This window comes from Varanus komodoensis, unplaced genomic scaffold (assembly GCF_004798865.1).
Source record: "Varanus komodoensis strain SLA01 unplaced genomic scaffold, ASM479886v1 scaffold4, whole genome shotgun sequence".
Taxonomy (NCBI): Eukaryota; Metazoa; Chordata; class Lepidosauria; order Squamata; family Varanidae; genus Varanus; species Varanus komodoensis.
In genome coordinates, this window is record NW_025335941.1 from 8,989,143 (window position 1) to 9,002,711 (window position 13,569).

General features: G+C 39.9%; 1 protein-coding gene across 1 annotated transcript in view; it reads right to left on the reverse strand.

Moving 5' to 3' along the window:
- Window positions 1–13,569, reverse strand: part of LOC123029302 (amine oxidase [flavin-containing] B-like) — a 56,217-nt gene that overhangs the window by 20,660 nt on the left and 21,988 nt on the right. Inside the window, exons 2-5 of the mRNA XM_044442122.1 lie at window positions 10,553–10,647; window positions 9,984–10,121; window positions 3,607–3,711; window positions 2,222–2,313 (exon numbers count right to left, since the gene is read on the reverse strand). Coding sequence (XP_044298057.1) covers window positions 2,222–2,313; window positions 3,607–3,711; window positions 9,984–10,121; window positions 10,553–10,647 — 430 coding nt within the window. The remainder of the gene's footprint in view (window positions 1–2,221; window positions 2,314–3,606; window positions 3,712–9,983; window positions 10,122–10,552; window positions 10,648–13,569) is intronic.

The following is a 13,569-nucleotide window of genomic DNA, read 5'->3' on the forward strand; positions in this document are numbered from 1 at the left end:
CTCTCTCTCTCTCTCTCTCTCTCTCTCTCTCTCTCTCTCTGACCTTTGAATGATTAATCAAATATGCAGCATTTGCATGCAGTCACTGACTCTAACAGCAGTCTAACATAATTCTTGTGCTGCATTTCAGCTTGCCAAATCTGACTGGGAATCTAATACATCATGCATGTTCAGCTGCACAGGATAATGCTCTAAAATGCAATGTGAGACAATATGAGTTTGTTGCATTTGTCATTGAAATGTAAGGAAAAAAATACTATTTTGTTTCATTAGAAAAGGAAGTCTTTAAACACACACACACACATCATAAATGTGGATAACAAAGCAGATTTAAAGTACATGAAATACGCACAGTGGATGATTTCTAAATGGAAAAATAGAAAGAAGGAAAGGGCTCTGGTCATTTGAAATCCTTTCCCAAGTCTTAATCTGTTGATCTTGCTGGTCCAACTCATTCATATGTACAGTAGACTAGTGTCCCCAAACCCAGTGGTCCTTGGGTGTTTTAGAGTACATTCCCCACAATCTCCAGCCCCATATCCCTTGGCCAGGCTATGGGTGATGGTAGATGCAGTCCAACATATTGGAGACCAGGTTGTGAAAGGCTGATTTAGGTCAAATTCCAAGGCAGAGGAATACGGTGAATGTGCAACCAGTTTACAAGTCCCTAAACATCTTGTGAGTCATGTGTGGAGCTTCAGGGCTGTGCCCAGTGCTGCCATGGTACAAGTAGGATGAACACTAGCAAAGCCAGGAGCTAGCCCTTGTTGTGGCAACTAGAAATTAGCTCAGAATCAGCACTTCCAGAATGGGCCCAGTCAGCAGAAGGGAACTGTCTTGTGGGAAATTCACAGAAACTGTGGGGAACGAGGCTGCTAGATGATGATGATGATGATGATGATGATGATGATGATGATGATGATGATTTTAATTACATTTCTGCAGATTGACTGCAGCATACCAGAGATGGTGCATATGATAGCTATTCTCAAACAGCCTCCCAGATTTTTTGGGTCCGATTCAAAGTGTGGGTTCTTTCCTTTAAACTTGGATGGGGAACTTTTTGTTTTCTGTCAAAGGCCATATTCCCTTGGGGTGATCTGCTGGGGGCCACATAATGCACAAGAGTGAGGTCACTTCCAAAATGACCCCCCACACAAACTTTTCTACCCAAGAAACTCCAGAGAAGGAACAGATCATTCCTTTCAATGGTTTGAACTGATCACTTGCAGAAGGCTTCTGAAATCGGAGGAAGGACCTCAGGTCATCTACCCCCTTTTTTATGTCTAGGGTACCTGGAGGGCCACCTTCTGCAATACTTCCCTCCCTGCTCTTTATTACATTCTCTTGGTATTTATGTTCACCTAGGATAGGACCTTTTTCTCAGCTGTATTAAAGCTTTGGTCCTTGTTGCAAGCCTTCAGATGCCAAGTAGTAACAGTTTTATTTCCGAAGGCATTTGGACACCTCTGGGCTGCTGTTTTCAGATACATGTTTTATTTCAATCCGTTGAAAAAACCTGCAGCACAATTTCAGTAGTCCGTGGCATTCTTGACACTGATTCATATACATTTCTCCCCATAGGGTGATAGTTGGACCTTTCCTTGCAATTGGTAAGCAATGTCACAATAATCCCATTAGCAAAGATCAACTCAGATAAGGTTTGCTAGGCAAGCAGTATTGATGCAGCCTTACACAATGATTCCACACACACACATGCACTCTGCACAGATATTTGCCTTAAAGTCACCTAAAACAGAACAGTGATTGCATGTCTCAAGCCAGCCTTCACCACTCTGGGGCCCTTCAGATGGTTTAGCCTTCAGCTCTGTTCAGCACTGGCCCGTGGTCAGGAATTAAGGAAGATGTCATCCAAAACGTCTGCGACGCGGGGAGAAGGCTGGCTTATGTATGAAAGGGCTAATAGCCAAGGGTTGCTTTGCACCATTCATGGGCATTGTTGCATCTCCTACAAAAAATGCCTGAATTTTATAGATTGATAGAACATTCCTATACACAGATGATTTCGCCATACTCCCCCACCCCCATGGAAACAGAAATTAATCCAAGTCCCATCACTGCAATAGAAATTACTGCTCTTCTTAGGACTGGGTTGTTTGCCTTAGGAAGTATTGACACCTATCTCATGGATATAGAAACATAGAAACAGAGCGAGTCAGAAGGGGCTGTATGGTATGGTATGCATGAAACCATTCCTCACTTTGTCCAGCACAGTTTGTCTAATAGTTCTTGCATAGTCATTTTGTCCCATTCCTCGGCATGTGGCGCCTTCCATGGAGCCTCTTTGGGAATCTAAGAGAGAAAAGACATCACAGCTCAAGAAAGAAACCACAGACATCTGGAAATCAAGAGAACTGTATTTTCTACATTTGTAGAAATCGACCACTCTTGCCATTGGGCCCACTGTTTTTCCACATTAACAGCATACTTTATTATTACACAGATCCAGTTAGGACTTTACCAATTTAAATTCTATAGAAAGTAAGCAAAAGCATTTTTTAATCCAGGACACAAATGAGCTTTTTTTTCCCTTAAAGGGTTCTCTACTTTGCCATTTATTACAATATAATCAACCCCTCTACGCTCCAGATTGTATCAGTGGTGTTCAATGCATCAGATTATTCCCATGGAAAACCTTTAGCTTGTTTGAAATCTGTTAAATTCTGCACCATGTTATTGAGTTTCTATCAAAAAATGAGTCTTCTCTTAAGCTTGCCATCCTTTACACCAGAGCTTTTGACGCAGGAGCTGAATTCAATTTCAGGTGAACTCATGGGAGCTGCCTTCCATGGGTGAGAGGCAAAAAGCCTTAGGAGAAGCACTCCTATTTTCTGGACTGGGTGAAAGAGGACCAATGCACAGCCAGGGAAAGGGGCATGGCATTCTGGGTAACACTTGAGGGCCAGGTTGAGTCCCCACAGTAGCTGTATTTGGCCCACAAGCCTCTGTGCAGGTTCTCCAGTCTGGCACAGACATTCACTTGGGAACGATTCCTACAGAATTCAATGAGACAGTTTGGAACCAAATGCAGTGCCAAAGAATAGCTTAGGGTTACCTGAATGAGTCTCAGTTTTATGTACTTCCTCCAGGTCAGAAACACAGTGGAAATCAGAAACATTTGGTTCTATTTTCAGTTACCTGTGGCATGCTGTTACACTCACAGTGGGACAGATTGTGCTTCCTCTTTCCTTACAGACACATTGGAGCATGAGGCTTCTGCATGTGACATTAAACTCTGGGGAACCTTTTCCTGCTGAGGTGGCCAGAACCCGAAATATGTGTGGAGTTGATACAGTGCCTTAAGGTCTTCACAGGGTTTCACCTAGCCGAAGGCTTCCTATCCTTGTTTTAGAATAGGAGCAGGCAACTTGTGGCTCTCTCAATGTGTTGGCCAACAGCCACCCCAGGCATCGCAGCCAGTGGTTAATACTGATCCTATGGATGGAAGGTCCTGCATTCTGGGGCAGGGTGGAGGGCATCTGGGCACAGGTTTGCCCAGTGGAATTGAATCTCCAGTCATGCAACTAGTGTTTTGTCTACTATCTAAGTGAACAACTGTAGCTCCCTAATTAAGACAGGACATACCTCCTTCCCCATTTCATCCATTGTCCTCCACAGATTGTTGTAATCCAAATAGGCAATGGGATTCCACATAGGAGGGAAAGGGCCTTTGAAGGGATAAGATTTGCCCTGCAAAACAGAAGGAAGAGCTTTCAGATCTGAATTTTACACTGAATTACATTGACTGACAATGTCCCATAACAATGTCCCATCCCATATAATCCACTCAGAGAGCTTATTGGGTGGTATAGAAATTAATAACTACAACTAGAACAACAATAAAAGGTATATGGATGGATGGAAGATGATGGAAGCTGCAACACTAGCAGCTGTAAGAGAAGGAGGAAGAGGATGGGGCAAGATCCATTACTCTTCATCTGTCCTATTTCCACATCATAGGGACCATCTTTGGATGATCTGTTGATCAAAGTTATATTATGCTAGCTCCAAAATAAACTGAGCCATTTACCAAAACATTTATTTCTAAGCCAATCCAAATTTGGATTCGCCCATGAGTCTCCAACCTAATAGAAGCACCTGCAACATGTTTACCTCGGTGAGCTTTGCCTGAATCTGATCATTCATTTATAACAGGTGAAGGTAACTAGGTATCCTACCACTTCTATCTGTTTTGTCTAGTATGGCTAATAAGCAAGGATTGAGGGAACTGTACTCTGAAATATCCCTAGTTTAGAATATTTCAGAAATGCAGATCAAGGACATAGCATCAAAAATAGACATGATAGCTATAATCCATATAAAAGGCTTCAGACTGGGTTACTGTCCTTGTTTCCATCAATAAAGCTAAACTGCTTCCATTTGGGACTTAACTAGATTGTGCATTGGGCTGCTTGTGTGTAATAATAAATTTTTAATAAGTAGTTGATAAAGTATCTGGTTAAATGGACAAATTAATTCAAATGATCTACATCATAAGCATGATAATCTGATTTAAAACATTAATAAATTGATTGCAATGTGAATCACTTGATAGGAGAGCTTTTATATGTCAGGGTTATGTCCCATTTTATTTTATTTAGTATCCCTGAGAATAATCCTTGATGCAAGGTAGGCAGCATATTTATTTAAAATGTGCAGCTGTTTCAAAATAGCTGTGAGGCCAATGGAATATAAATACAAAGCACCCAGGGAGACTACAAAGATCTTCTCTACATAGGACATGAAAAGTAGGTTTTAAAATTGCAAGTTAATAAAATCAGAAGAGACTGAGTTCAAAGGAAAAAAACAGTTTTAGAAAGAAGTAAATCAAAAACCAAAACCACTCAGCAGAGTAATAATACACTGCACCTGCCTGCAGTATGACACAGATGTGTTGGAATAAAGTTTACTGCTCTGTTGAGAAGGATAATTCTTGGACCACTGTACAATAATCCTATCATGTCTGATAATGAATCCCCCACCCCACAACTGACCTTGTGGGTGAAAAATAAAGAGCTAGATGGGAGATAATCCTGCTGATTCTCTTGGGCTCCAGTCACTTTCAGCACTATTGATTATATTACCTGGCCACTGAGAGTGGCACAGTTCTGCCACTGCGTGGAGGAAAGTCCCAGATAGTGGCATATGGCGGGGTGGGGATTGCTTTACCCCAAGATCTTTGTTCTTCATGTTTCTGCAAGGTTCTGACTTTTCCCCATACTTTTCAACCATCTGCATGACGTGTCTGAGGTGGGGCTGTGCAAAGATTTGAAAGACCTTCTGAGTGGGTGTTCGGAGGCAGTGAGAAGTTCTAGGGTTGCAGCACTCAACCACATTTAGATTCCTTTGAAAGGTGATCACTGGAGGTTTATCCCATTTTGTAGTATTCAAATGTTCTAATAGCTCTACAGGTTGAACACAGATAGAAGCACTGCTTAAACACTCCAACAGAAAGTCTGATCTACTGTTCCAACTCCCTGGTCTGCTTATTTACAGAGCTCCCCAAAACTCAGCTTGCTGTGCCTCTTCTCTCTTCCCTTTCACAGGCATCTACATCATTCCTAACTAGAGAGGGGCAGAGAGGTCTACTTTTCCCCGACAGTTAAGGATGACTTAAGGAAAACATTTTAACAATTAGCTTTCATCTCTTTAATATATTGGGCTAATAAAATTGGGCTAATAATCCCAATTATCCCGATTGTTATTGGACTAATAATCCTTGGATAAATGTCTTTGGCCTGGTATTAACTTCAGACAAGCCACAGTGATAGCCTAATCAAAGAAATGTGACAGAAAACCCATAACTATGTAGTTAAGAGAGACATAGGTAGATAAACTTTATTACTGTCAAAGATCAGTTCAGTTTGAATAAATAGAATTTAACAGGGAAAGAAAACACATTAAAAATTAACTGTCATAAAACCCCAGTCAGATTAGTAACACTTCGACACAATGTACTACTACTCTAATTCATATCCGTCATCTGGAGTAAGCGGCATTACTAGACTGTCTTTCATCCAGCTAAGTAGAACCACACTCCCTCAGGTTCCTTCTTCAGACACCCATCGCAGCTCCGAAGAATTTAGCAACACTGTTCGTTAGCCTCAGATTAGTGTCAGACAGCATAATATAGACATTTCTATGCATAACTATACATAGATTCATCATTTATAGTTAAATATATGAACTGCCAAACTGAAAATTATTGCAAAGCAAAGCAATATTGTAGTTTTGCTGCAGTATTTGATAAGATTTCAGAGCAACAACCGTGTGCTATGGCAGGCACAGGGATCCCACAAAAAGCAGCTTCCCCAAATCATGTTCTTCTGTCTTTCCCTTCTCTTATGTTACCACCATCATGGCATTTCCCCCATCTGCTCCCGTATCTGTCTGCTGGTGGCCGAGGGGAATGTAAAATAGGTCTAAATTATGGAAAGCAAGTATGTGCAGTTTTGTTTCCTTTTTGCATTATCCCAGTCTTAAGTTCAGCTTGTTTCAAATCCAGATTATGTGTGTGTGGCAGTTCTATCTGCATGATATGTGTATACTTTTTGTGAAAATTAAAATACTATGTGAATTCTAATACACTTTTTTTGCTTAAGACACACATTTTTGCAAGATATTTTCTTAATCTCGTATAATGCATCTTTGAACAGTATTTTCACTAACACATGCTTTTTATGTACACATTTCACTAAGAGGCACATTATTGTGTGCACTTTTTAATTGGAGGATTGCATTGCAAAGTTTATAGAAATGCAGATTTTGAAGGAAAAATGAGATTTGGTTCATGTATTGGTTTAAAAATGTGAAATTAGGTAAGTTTACATTAGTGTCACCATAGCCCCCTTAGCATAATTATTATTTTTATCATACAGTATACACTTCTGGTCAGACAGTATTTTGTCACATTGTTAATGGGAAGAATATCACCTATTAAATGAATTAAAGAAGCACTTCAGTTTAGAGTTTTTAATTAACTTTGAAGCACACTGGTAAAGTCGCAAGATGTTTTACATGTTTCATAGTAAAGAATTCAGAGATACTTGAAAGTGAGTCCTTGGCCTAATGTTACAGTCAGAAAGTGTCCGAACATTTCAGTTCTGGGTCATCAGAGCAGCATGCAAATCATTTGAGGGTCAAAATAGACATCATGACTATTCTGGGCATAATGCTCAAGCATATAAACATTCTACATACATCCCATTACATTTAAATATATATGTGTTGTTGGCCTATTCATGTGTACCATTACCATATGGGCACATGTTGATATGGTACTGCTGAAACTCATGTGGTAAATGTTCTCAGGTGTCATAGGTAGAGCACCTAACTCTAACTCTAAACATCCTTTTCTACATTAACTTTGCTTGACAGCTGCTTTGTTTATTACATGCTACAAGGGATACTTACCTTTTACCATCCAGCCTACCATAACCGAACCTATATTGAATTGCACTGCCGCAGGAAGGCTGTGAAACTGTTTGGTTGACTATGCAATCATTCTAGCTGCACTGAAAGCAAATCTGACCAGAAAGGTCAGGGTTTCAAAGCTCACCTGCAGGTTCTAGTAAGATAAGTGGCTTTGTAAGTCATAAGAAGTAAGGGAGGAATAGGTGAATCATTGCTCTGATCTAGCATGGCTCTTCTGATGTTAAGGGACACAAAGCCTAGAGGGCAACTGGCTAAGGGAATATGCAGTGCAGGAAATGGGCTTAGCATTAAAAACAGGGAGCTGAAAGGACCATGGGTGAAGGCAGAAGAGGTGTTGCTTGAAGAACAGGGCAATGAGGTGATAGGGGACAGCTGAGCGATGAGGTCTGAAGAAACCTCACAGCACTTGAGGTCAGCAAGGTGTGTTCCAGGGAGTAGTACTGTTCTGGGACTAGCTTGCCCTCCACCCACACCTTCTGGATGGTGACAGGAGAAGCAGCCCTGCCTCCTGACACCACTCCCTGCTTCATTTCTTTCATGATGGAAGGAGCACAAAACTCTTCCTCTGTGAAGCACAAGAAAAGTGCTGACTGCCCTACATGAAGGAGGGCAGGACTTTCCCACGTGGGGAAGACCAGCTGTTCTCACAGTGTGGGCAAGCAAGGTGCAGGCTACCAGGTATCCTCACTGCTTTCTGAGATGTGCAACTGGAGCAGCAGTGGGGGATAAGCTGCAAACATGATCCAGTAAAGGAATATCTGCTTTTATCCCTGATGTCAGATCAGGGGAATCGGTGGGAATGCCCTCTGAGGAGATACTTCCAGGAGGTGGGGCTTGGAGTCTAAGCTCCACCTCCTAGAGGAACCCCAAGAGGCTGGCCACCTGGTTTGGGGTGCCCCAAACATCTCTTGCTTACATTATTCAACAGAGGTACATGGGGATGCTGTAAAGGATAGCACACAAAATCGTTTAAAGAAATAAAGCAATGCAAGGTAAAAACAGTGACACTGAACAGTAGAGACACTGCGCTGAAGAAAGGTGGAGACATGGAGAAAATAGCATAAGGCAAACCCTCACATGGCAGAATTGTATATTATTGGCAAGATGGAAGTGAACAAGCAAGTGAAATTTGGATGGAAACTGGGCCAGATAGCCAAGGAGCATAGAGCCAGTTGATAAAGAGCAGTAGACACTGAAAACACAGAAGAGGACACTTGTCATTTGCATTCTAAGAAAGGAATATACCTAGTATTCCCTACGGAAAACCTAAGGGGGAAACAAGGGCTAAGAAACAGAGTATTTTCAGGTGGCAGGAGGGTGGATACCACGTTTCGCAGTTTGAAACATATTTATGCCCCCACCCCCAGTTTTGAAGGCTGCTAGATCTTCTTTAGGACACCAGAATGAGGTTTAATATCCTGTATGAACTGTCAATGTTCAGTCACAGATCAATATATACAACGCAAAAATCAGTGAGAGAGCAGTTCCAATGAGAGTCCAGCTACCCTACTGCAGACAGCATTTTCAATATCTGGAAAGCCTGAAGGTTTTTAAACCATTTGTCCTCTGTGATGATCACTATCTGCCATTATTGCCACTGTAACAATTAGTGAGACACTGACAAATTCAGATAATATAAGGAATAATATTTCTGCCCTGGCCTGACATACAGGTAAAATGGCTCAAGCAGTCATCATTAACCTTTCCCTATTCAAGACAAGCAATCAATGTCTGGTTATATTAAATAATTTAGGTCAATATCCTGGGTTTGCCTTAGAGCCATAATTAGGAAAGCTCTCTAAGCATTAAAATTTCCCTGGACAACTAGGTCTGCCAGTGAGTTTTCATCTAAGAAAAACCTAATTAGGTTTCCTTCCAAAATCTGTTCAAATACATCTGAGTCATGGATAGGAAACTGCACTTTGAAGAACCAAGACAAAAATTACCCTTACAATGAATAACACATCCTTTTAGTAATTACTACAAATACCTTATTTGGAGGAAATCAGTATCAGTCAATTTCCTGAATTTTGTTAAAAGCAACACACACACACACACCAAACTAGGAAACATTATTTCTTCATTTGCTTAATTCTGTGCCTTGTATATACAAAGGGTCAACTTCCAATACAGAATTACTGCAATGCATCTTGTTTTTAAATCCCATTGCAGTCTTTCAAATGATTTTGATTTCACAGTCAAATTGGATCACTTGATCATCTTCCAATAAGCCAGTGGAAATGGCTTAATCAAACAGCAACTAGAGATATATGGTAGCATAATGGTTTACAGAAATGGACTGGGGTTCTGCCAATTTTGGACTGGACAATTTGTCCATTTTGGCTTTTGGAAATTATGCCAAGTGAAGGAAATCCCTCACACCTATTAATCTCCAAAATGGTTCCATATCTAATTTATAAACCTGAAAGCTTAAATTACAACAATTCAAAAAATATAACAGAATGTAAGAATATCCACCCTCCTCCATATCCAACTCCTCCTGACTTCAGAAATGTGTCTGTTCTTACATTAACGTGATGAATAAGATGCTCAACTTCATTCACTTTGTATGTGTCTAATCCAAGCTCCTTGGACAGCCGTAAAATACGATTTTGTGTTGGCCCCACATAGGCTCCTCCCAGGTCGACGTATTTCACCTGCTTATTCTGGTAGAGAAGGAAGAAAAAGCATATGCTTCTGGCAAATAAAGGTGGGATTAAATTTGAGATTCACAATTTCTGGATCAAATATCAAGTTTTGTATTGTGGGTGAGCAAGTTAATATGCGATTTTATTCTGGATTAGCTGAGATATTGGGGTCTGTTACACTTTGTTCTGCTGCAGAAATAAATGTTTGAATCACATTTAAGCAGCATGTACATATACATGCATGCACATGCACACACCATAGATACATACAAGTACATTCATGGGCGTGCTAGGAATAAGGGCAAGCATGAAGGTACATGATGCAAATCTTGCTGAAGTCAATCAAGTGTGGGCCTGGCTTGCATTTGGAAGGAAACCCTATGTACTAAGCTTTCATGATGACTCAATACTGCAAATAGTTTATATGTAAATAAAACAAGCTAACTTACCCTTACAGTAAATGTCCTTCCTCCAACCCTGTCACGAGCTTCCAAGACCACAACATTCAATCCCGAATCGAACAGCAACTTGGCTGCTGATAGACCTGAAGAATAAACAAAAAAGATAAATTAAACTTTCCCCACAATCCAAGGCATTTCAAAGCTGCTTGAAAAGAGTTTGGATGGATGGAAGGAAGGAAGGAAGGATTTGTTTGTGTTTAATAAAAAAAAGGAGTAACCTTACCAAGCACTTACTAAATCACAAAGGGCTGCAGCTGATTACATTGCAAACATAGTTCATAATTCTGCATACCTTGGCTCTGCTCAATCACCAATTGAAACGGAAACTACAGCCAAGAAATTAGAAGCCTGAGACTTGGAAAGGCAGCAATGTAGAAACTAAGAAAAGATCAACAAGTAAAAGGACATTTCAGTGGAAAACAAGCTAAGATCATTCATACGACTGTGTTCTTGATCACTGTATATGGGTATGAAAACTGAACAGAGAAGAAAGGAGACAGGAAGAAAATTGATGCCTTCAAAACATGGTGCTGGCGGAGAGCTTTGTGAATACCCTGTATTGACAGAAAAAACAACAAGTGCATCTTAGATCAAATCAAGCCAGTACTTTCCCTGGAAGAAAAGTGATTAAACTGAAGTCATCATACGTCAGACACATCATAAGAAGGCAAGACTTACTGGAAAACATAGTTCTTACTGAAGAACAGGGAATGATGGAGGCAGAAGAAGAAGAGGAAGGCCAAATATGAGATGGACTGAATTCATGAAGGAAACCAAAGCCTTGCATTTACAAGAGCTGAGCAGGGCTATGAAGCACTGTACATTCTGGAGGGCATTCATTCACAGGATTGTCCTAAGTCAGGGACAACATGACAGTACATAACAACAATCATTCAGAAACATTTCAGGCAGATTAAAAAAGGTGTTTGTATTTATGTGGAATTTATCCTTTCATAATGAACACATGTATACATGGGGTTCTTATAACAAATTTGAGAAAGAAACTCATCAAAAATTTCAGATATTTAAGCCACCCTAACACTGAAGTTAAAATGGCTGAATTGGCTGGATCGTGCAATGTCTCCTAGCCAAAATTGTCATTTTGAAAACTATATTGCAATAAATGGATATTGTTAATTGTTTCACACATGGTGTCCACTTGAAGACATACCATATAAAACTTCAACCATATGGAGTACTAGTTGTTTTTGGGATCCCTCAATGTAATAAAGTAAAATTGGCACGTCCCTACTTTGCCACAGGAGTCTATACAATTCTTACATAGGAGAAAACATAGTGACAACAAATACTAGCAACACCCATTTCACCAAAAGGTGTAAGATTTAAGACAGAATTTTTATGGTTAATGTTTTGCAATAAACAGAATTTGTCTCAACCTCAAAGCTTGAAAGGTAAAAAATAAGTTATTAACATTTAATAACAATTATTACTGAAAAAACAAATAAAGCATTCTATACATTAAAAATTAGCTGTAACGTATCACTGCATATTCTCTGATTTGCCTTGAATTTTGGTAAGTTTTAACTACATGTTAACAAATGTTGATTCATTTCATTTTCTGGAATTATGGCAAAGGCAGCTGGACGATAACTTGACAATAGTTCTCTCTTTGCAGGAAATCAGCTTCTCTACAAATCAATTGAAGAAGAAAATTGTAAGAACTGAGAAAAGAGACAATTGCATTTATGCAATTTTAGCTTTGTAACAGGTGAGCTGTAAATAAAATGGCAGACCTGAAAAATATTTTTTAACATTAAGGACCATAGCAAGCATTATCTGCCAGAAACTGTATATTCCAGTTCTTTTGGAAATTCCTGTCTTAAACACCATTGCTAGTAGAATCTAGGACGTTGAAATATTCTCTAAACTATAGGAATATAATTGGATTCAATGGCAATGTACTAGTCAGACCTAATTGGAGTAATGTGTTCTGTTTTGGAAGCCACGCTTTTGAAAGGATATAGACAACTGGAACAGGTTCAAAAGACTGCAAGAAAGAATGGAAGTGTCATGGCAAAAAATTCTATGAGGAAAGGCTGAAAAAGGGCATGTGGGAATGGAATGGAAACAGAAGACAATTGTATTTCAGGGAGACAGCTGACATGATGCAAAAACTGTTCTTCATCTTTTAGTAAAGATCTTATGACTTTTATCAAATGTATATGCTCCCTGGAAGAATGTGTTATTTTAGAGGAAGAAAGGATCTGTTATCTTAGAACGTAGGAGGATCCCTAAGAAGTTGATCACTGTCTCTTTGCTTTGACATACTTTAAGGAAGACACAGAACAGTATCTCTGCCATCAGACTGATAAATTGACCATCCAAAGAGGTGTCTTTAATTATGGTATAAACTTAGCCTTCAGAGGTTGTAAGTATAGAAGTGCTGAGAGTGCCAAAGGAGATGAACCAAGCAGGTCTGTGTGCTGGCCTTCCTCTGGGGTCCCTCCACTGCTGATCTCCTGGGGTCCCAGTGACGGAAAGGAGAATTGAACAGCTCTCCTTGGCGATGTTGTACGCTACGCTTTATCCTTTTCACCTGCTTACAACTAATAGCATAATATGTTGTGCTATTTAACTTTGTTAATAAACCAGTTAACCTTCATCCACTGGAATGCTTATCGCTTCTGGATCCAAATGAAAGAACAGTTTGCCTCCTGACAAGTCAGTGTTCCGGAATACCAGAAGGGTTGTCATATAGAATGACTTCTATATTTTTTTTCTACCCAAGGACAGAACTAAATTGAATAGATTTAAGTAACAGGATTGTTGATTTCAGATGAAGTTTAGGAGAAGCTCCTTAAAGCTAAGAGAACTTTAACAATATACCAATCACTTATGGGATAGGATGTGATTTGTTGGAGGTCTTTAGACAGAAGCTGGACAACCATCAAGCCCTAGATGGTCTGGGTCACAAGCAGTTGGGTGGACTGACCTAGAAGTCAGAGTCTACATTTTTAATAGCAAAAATGACTTATTTTGAAATT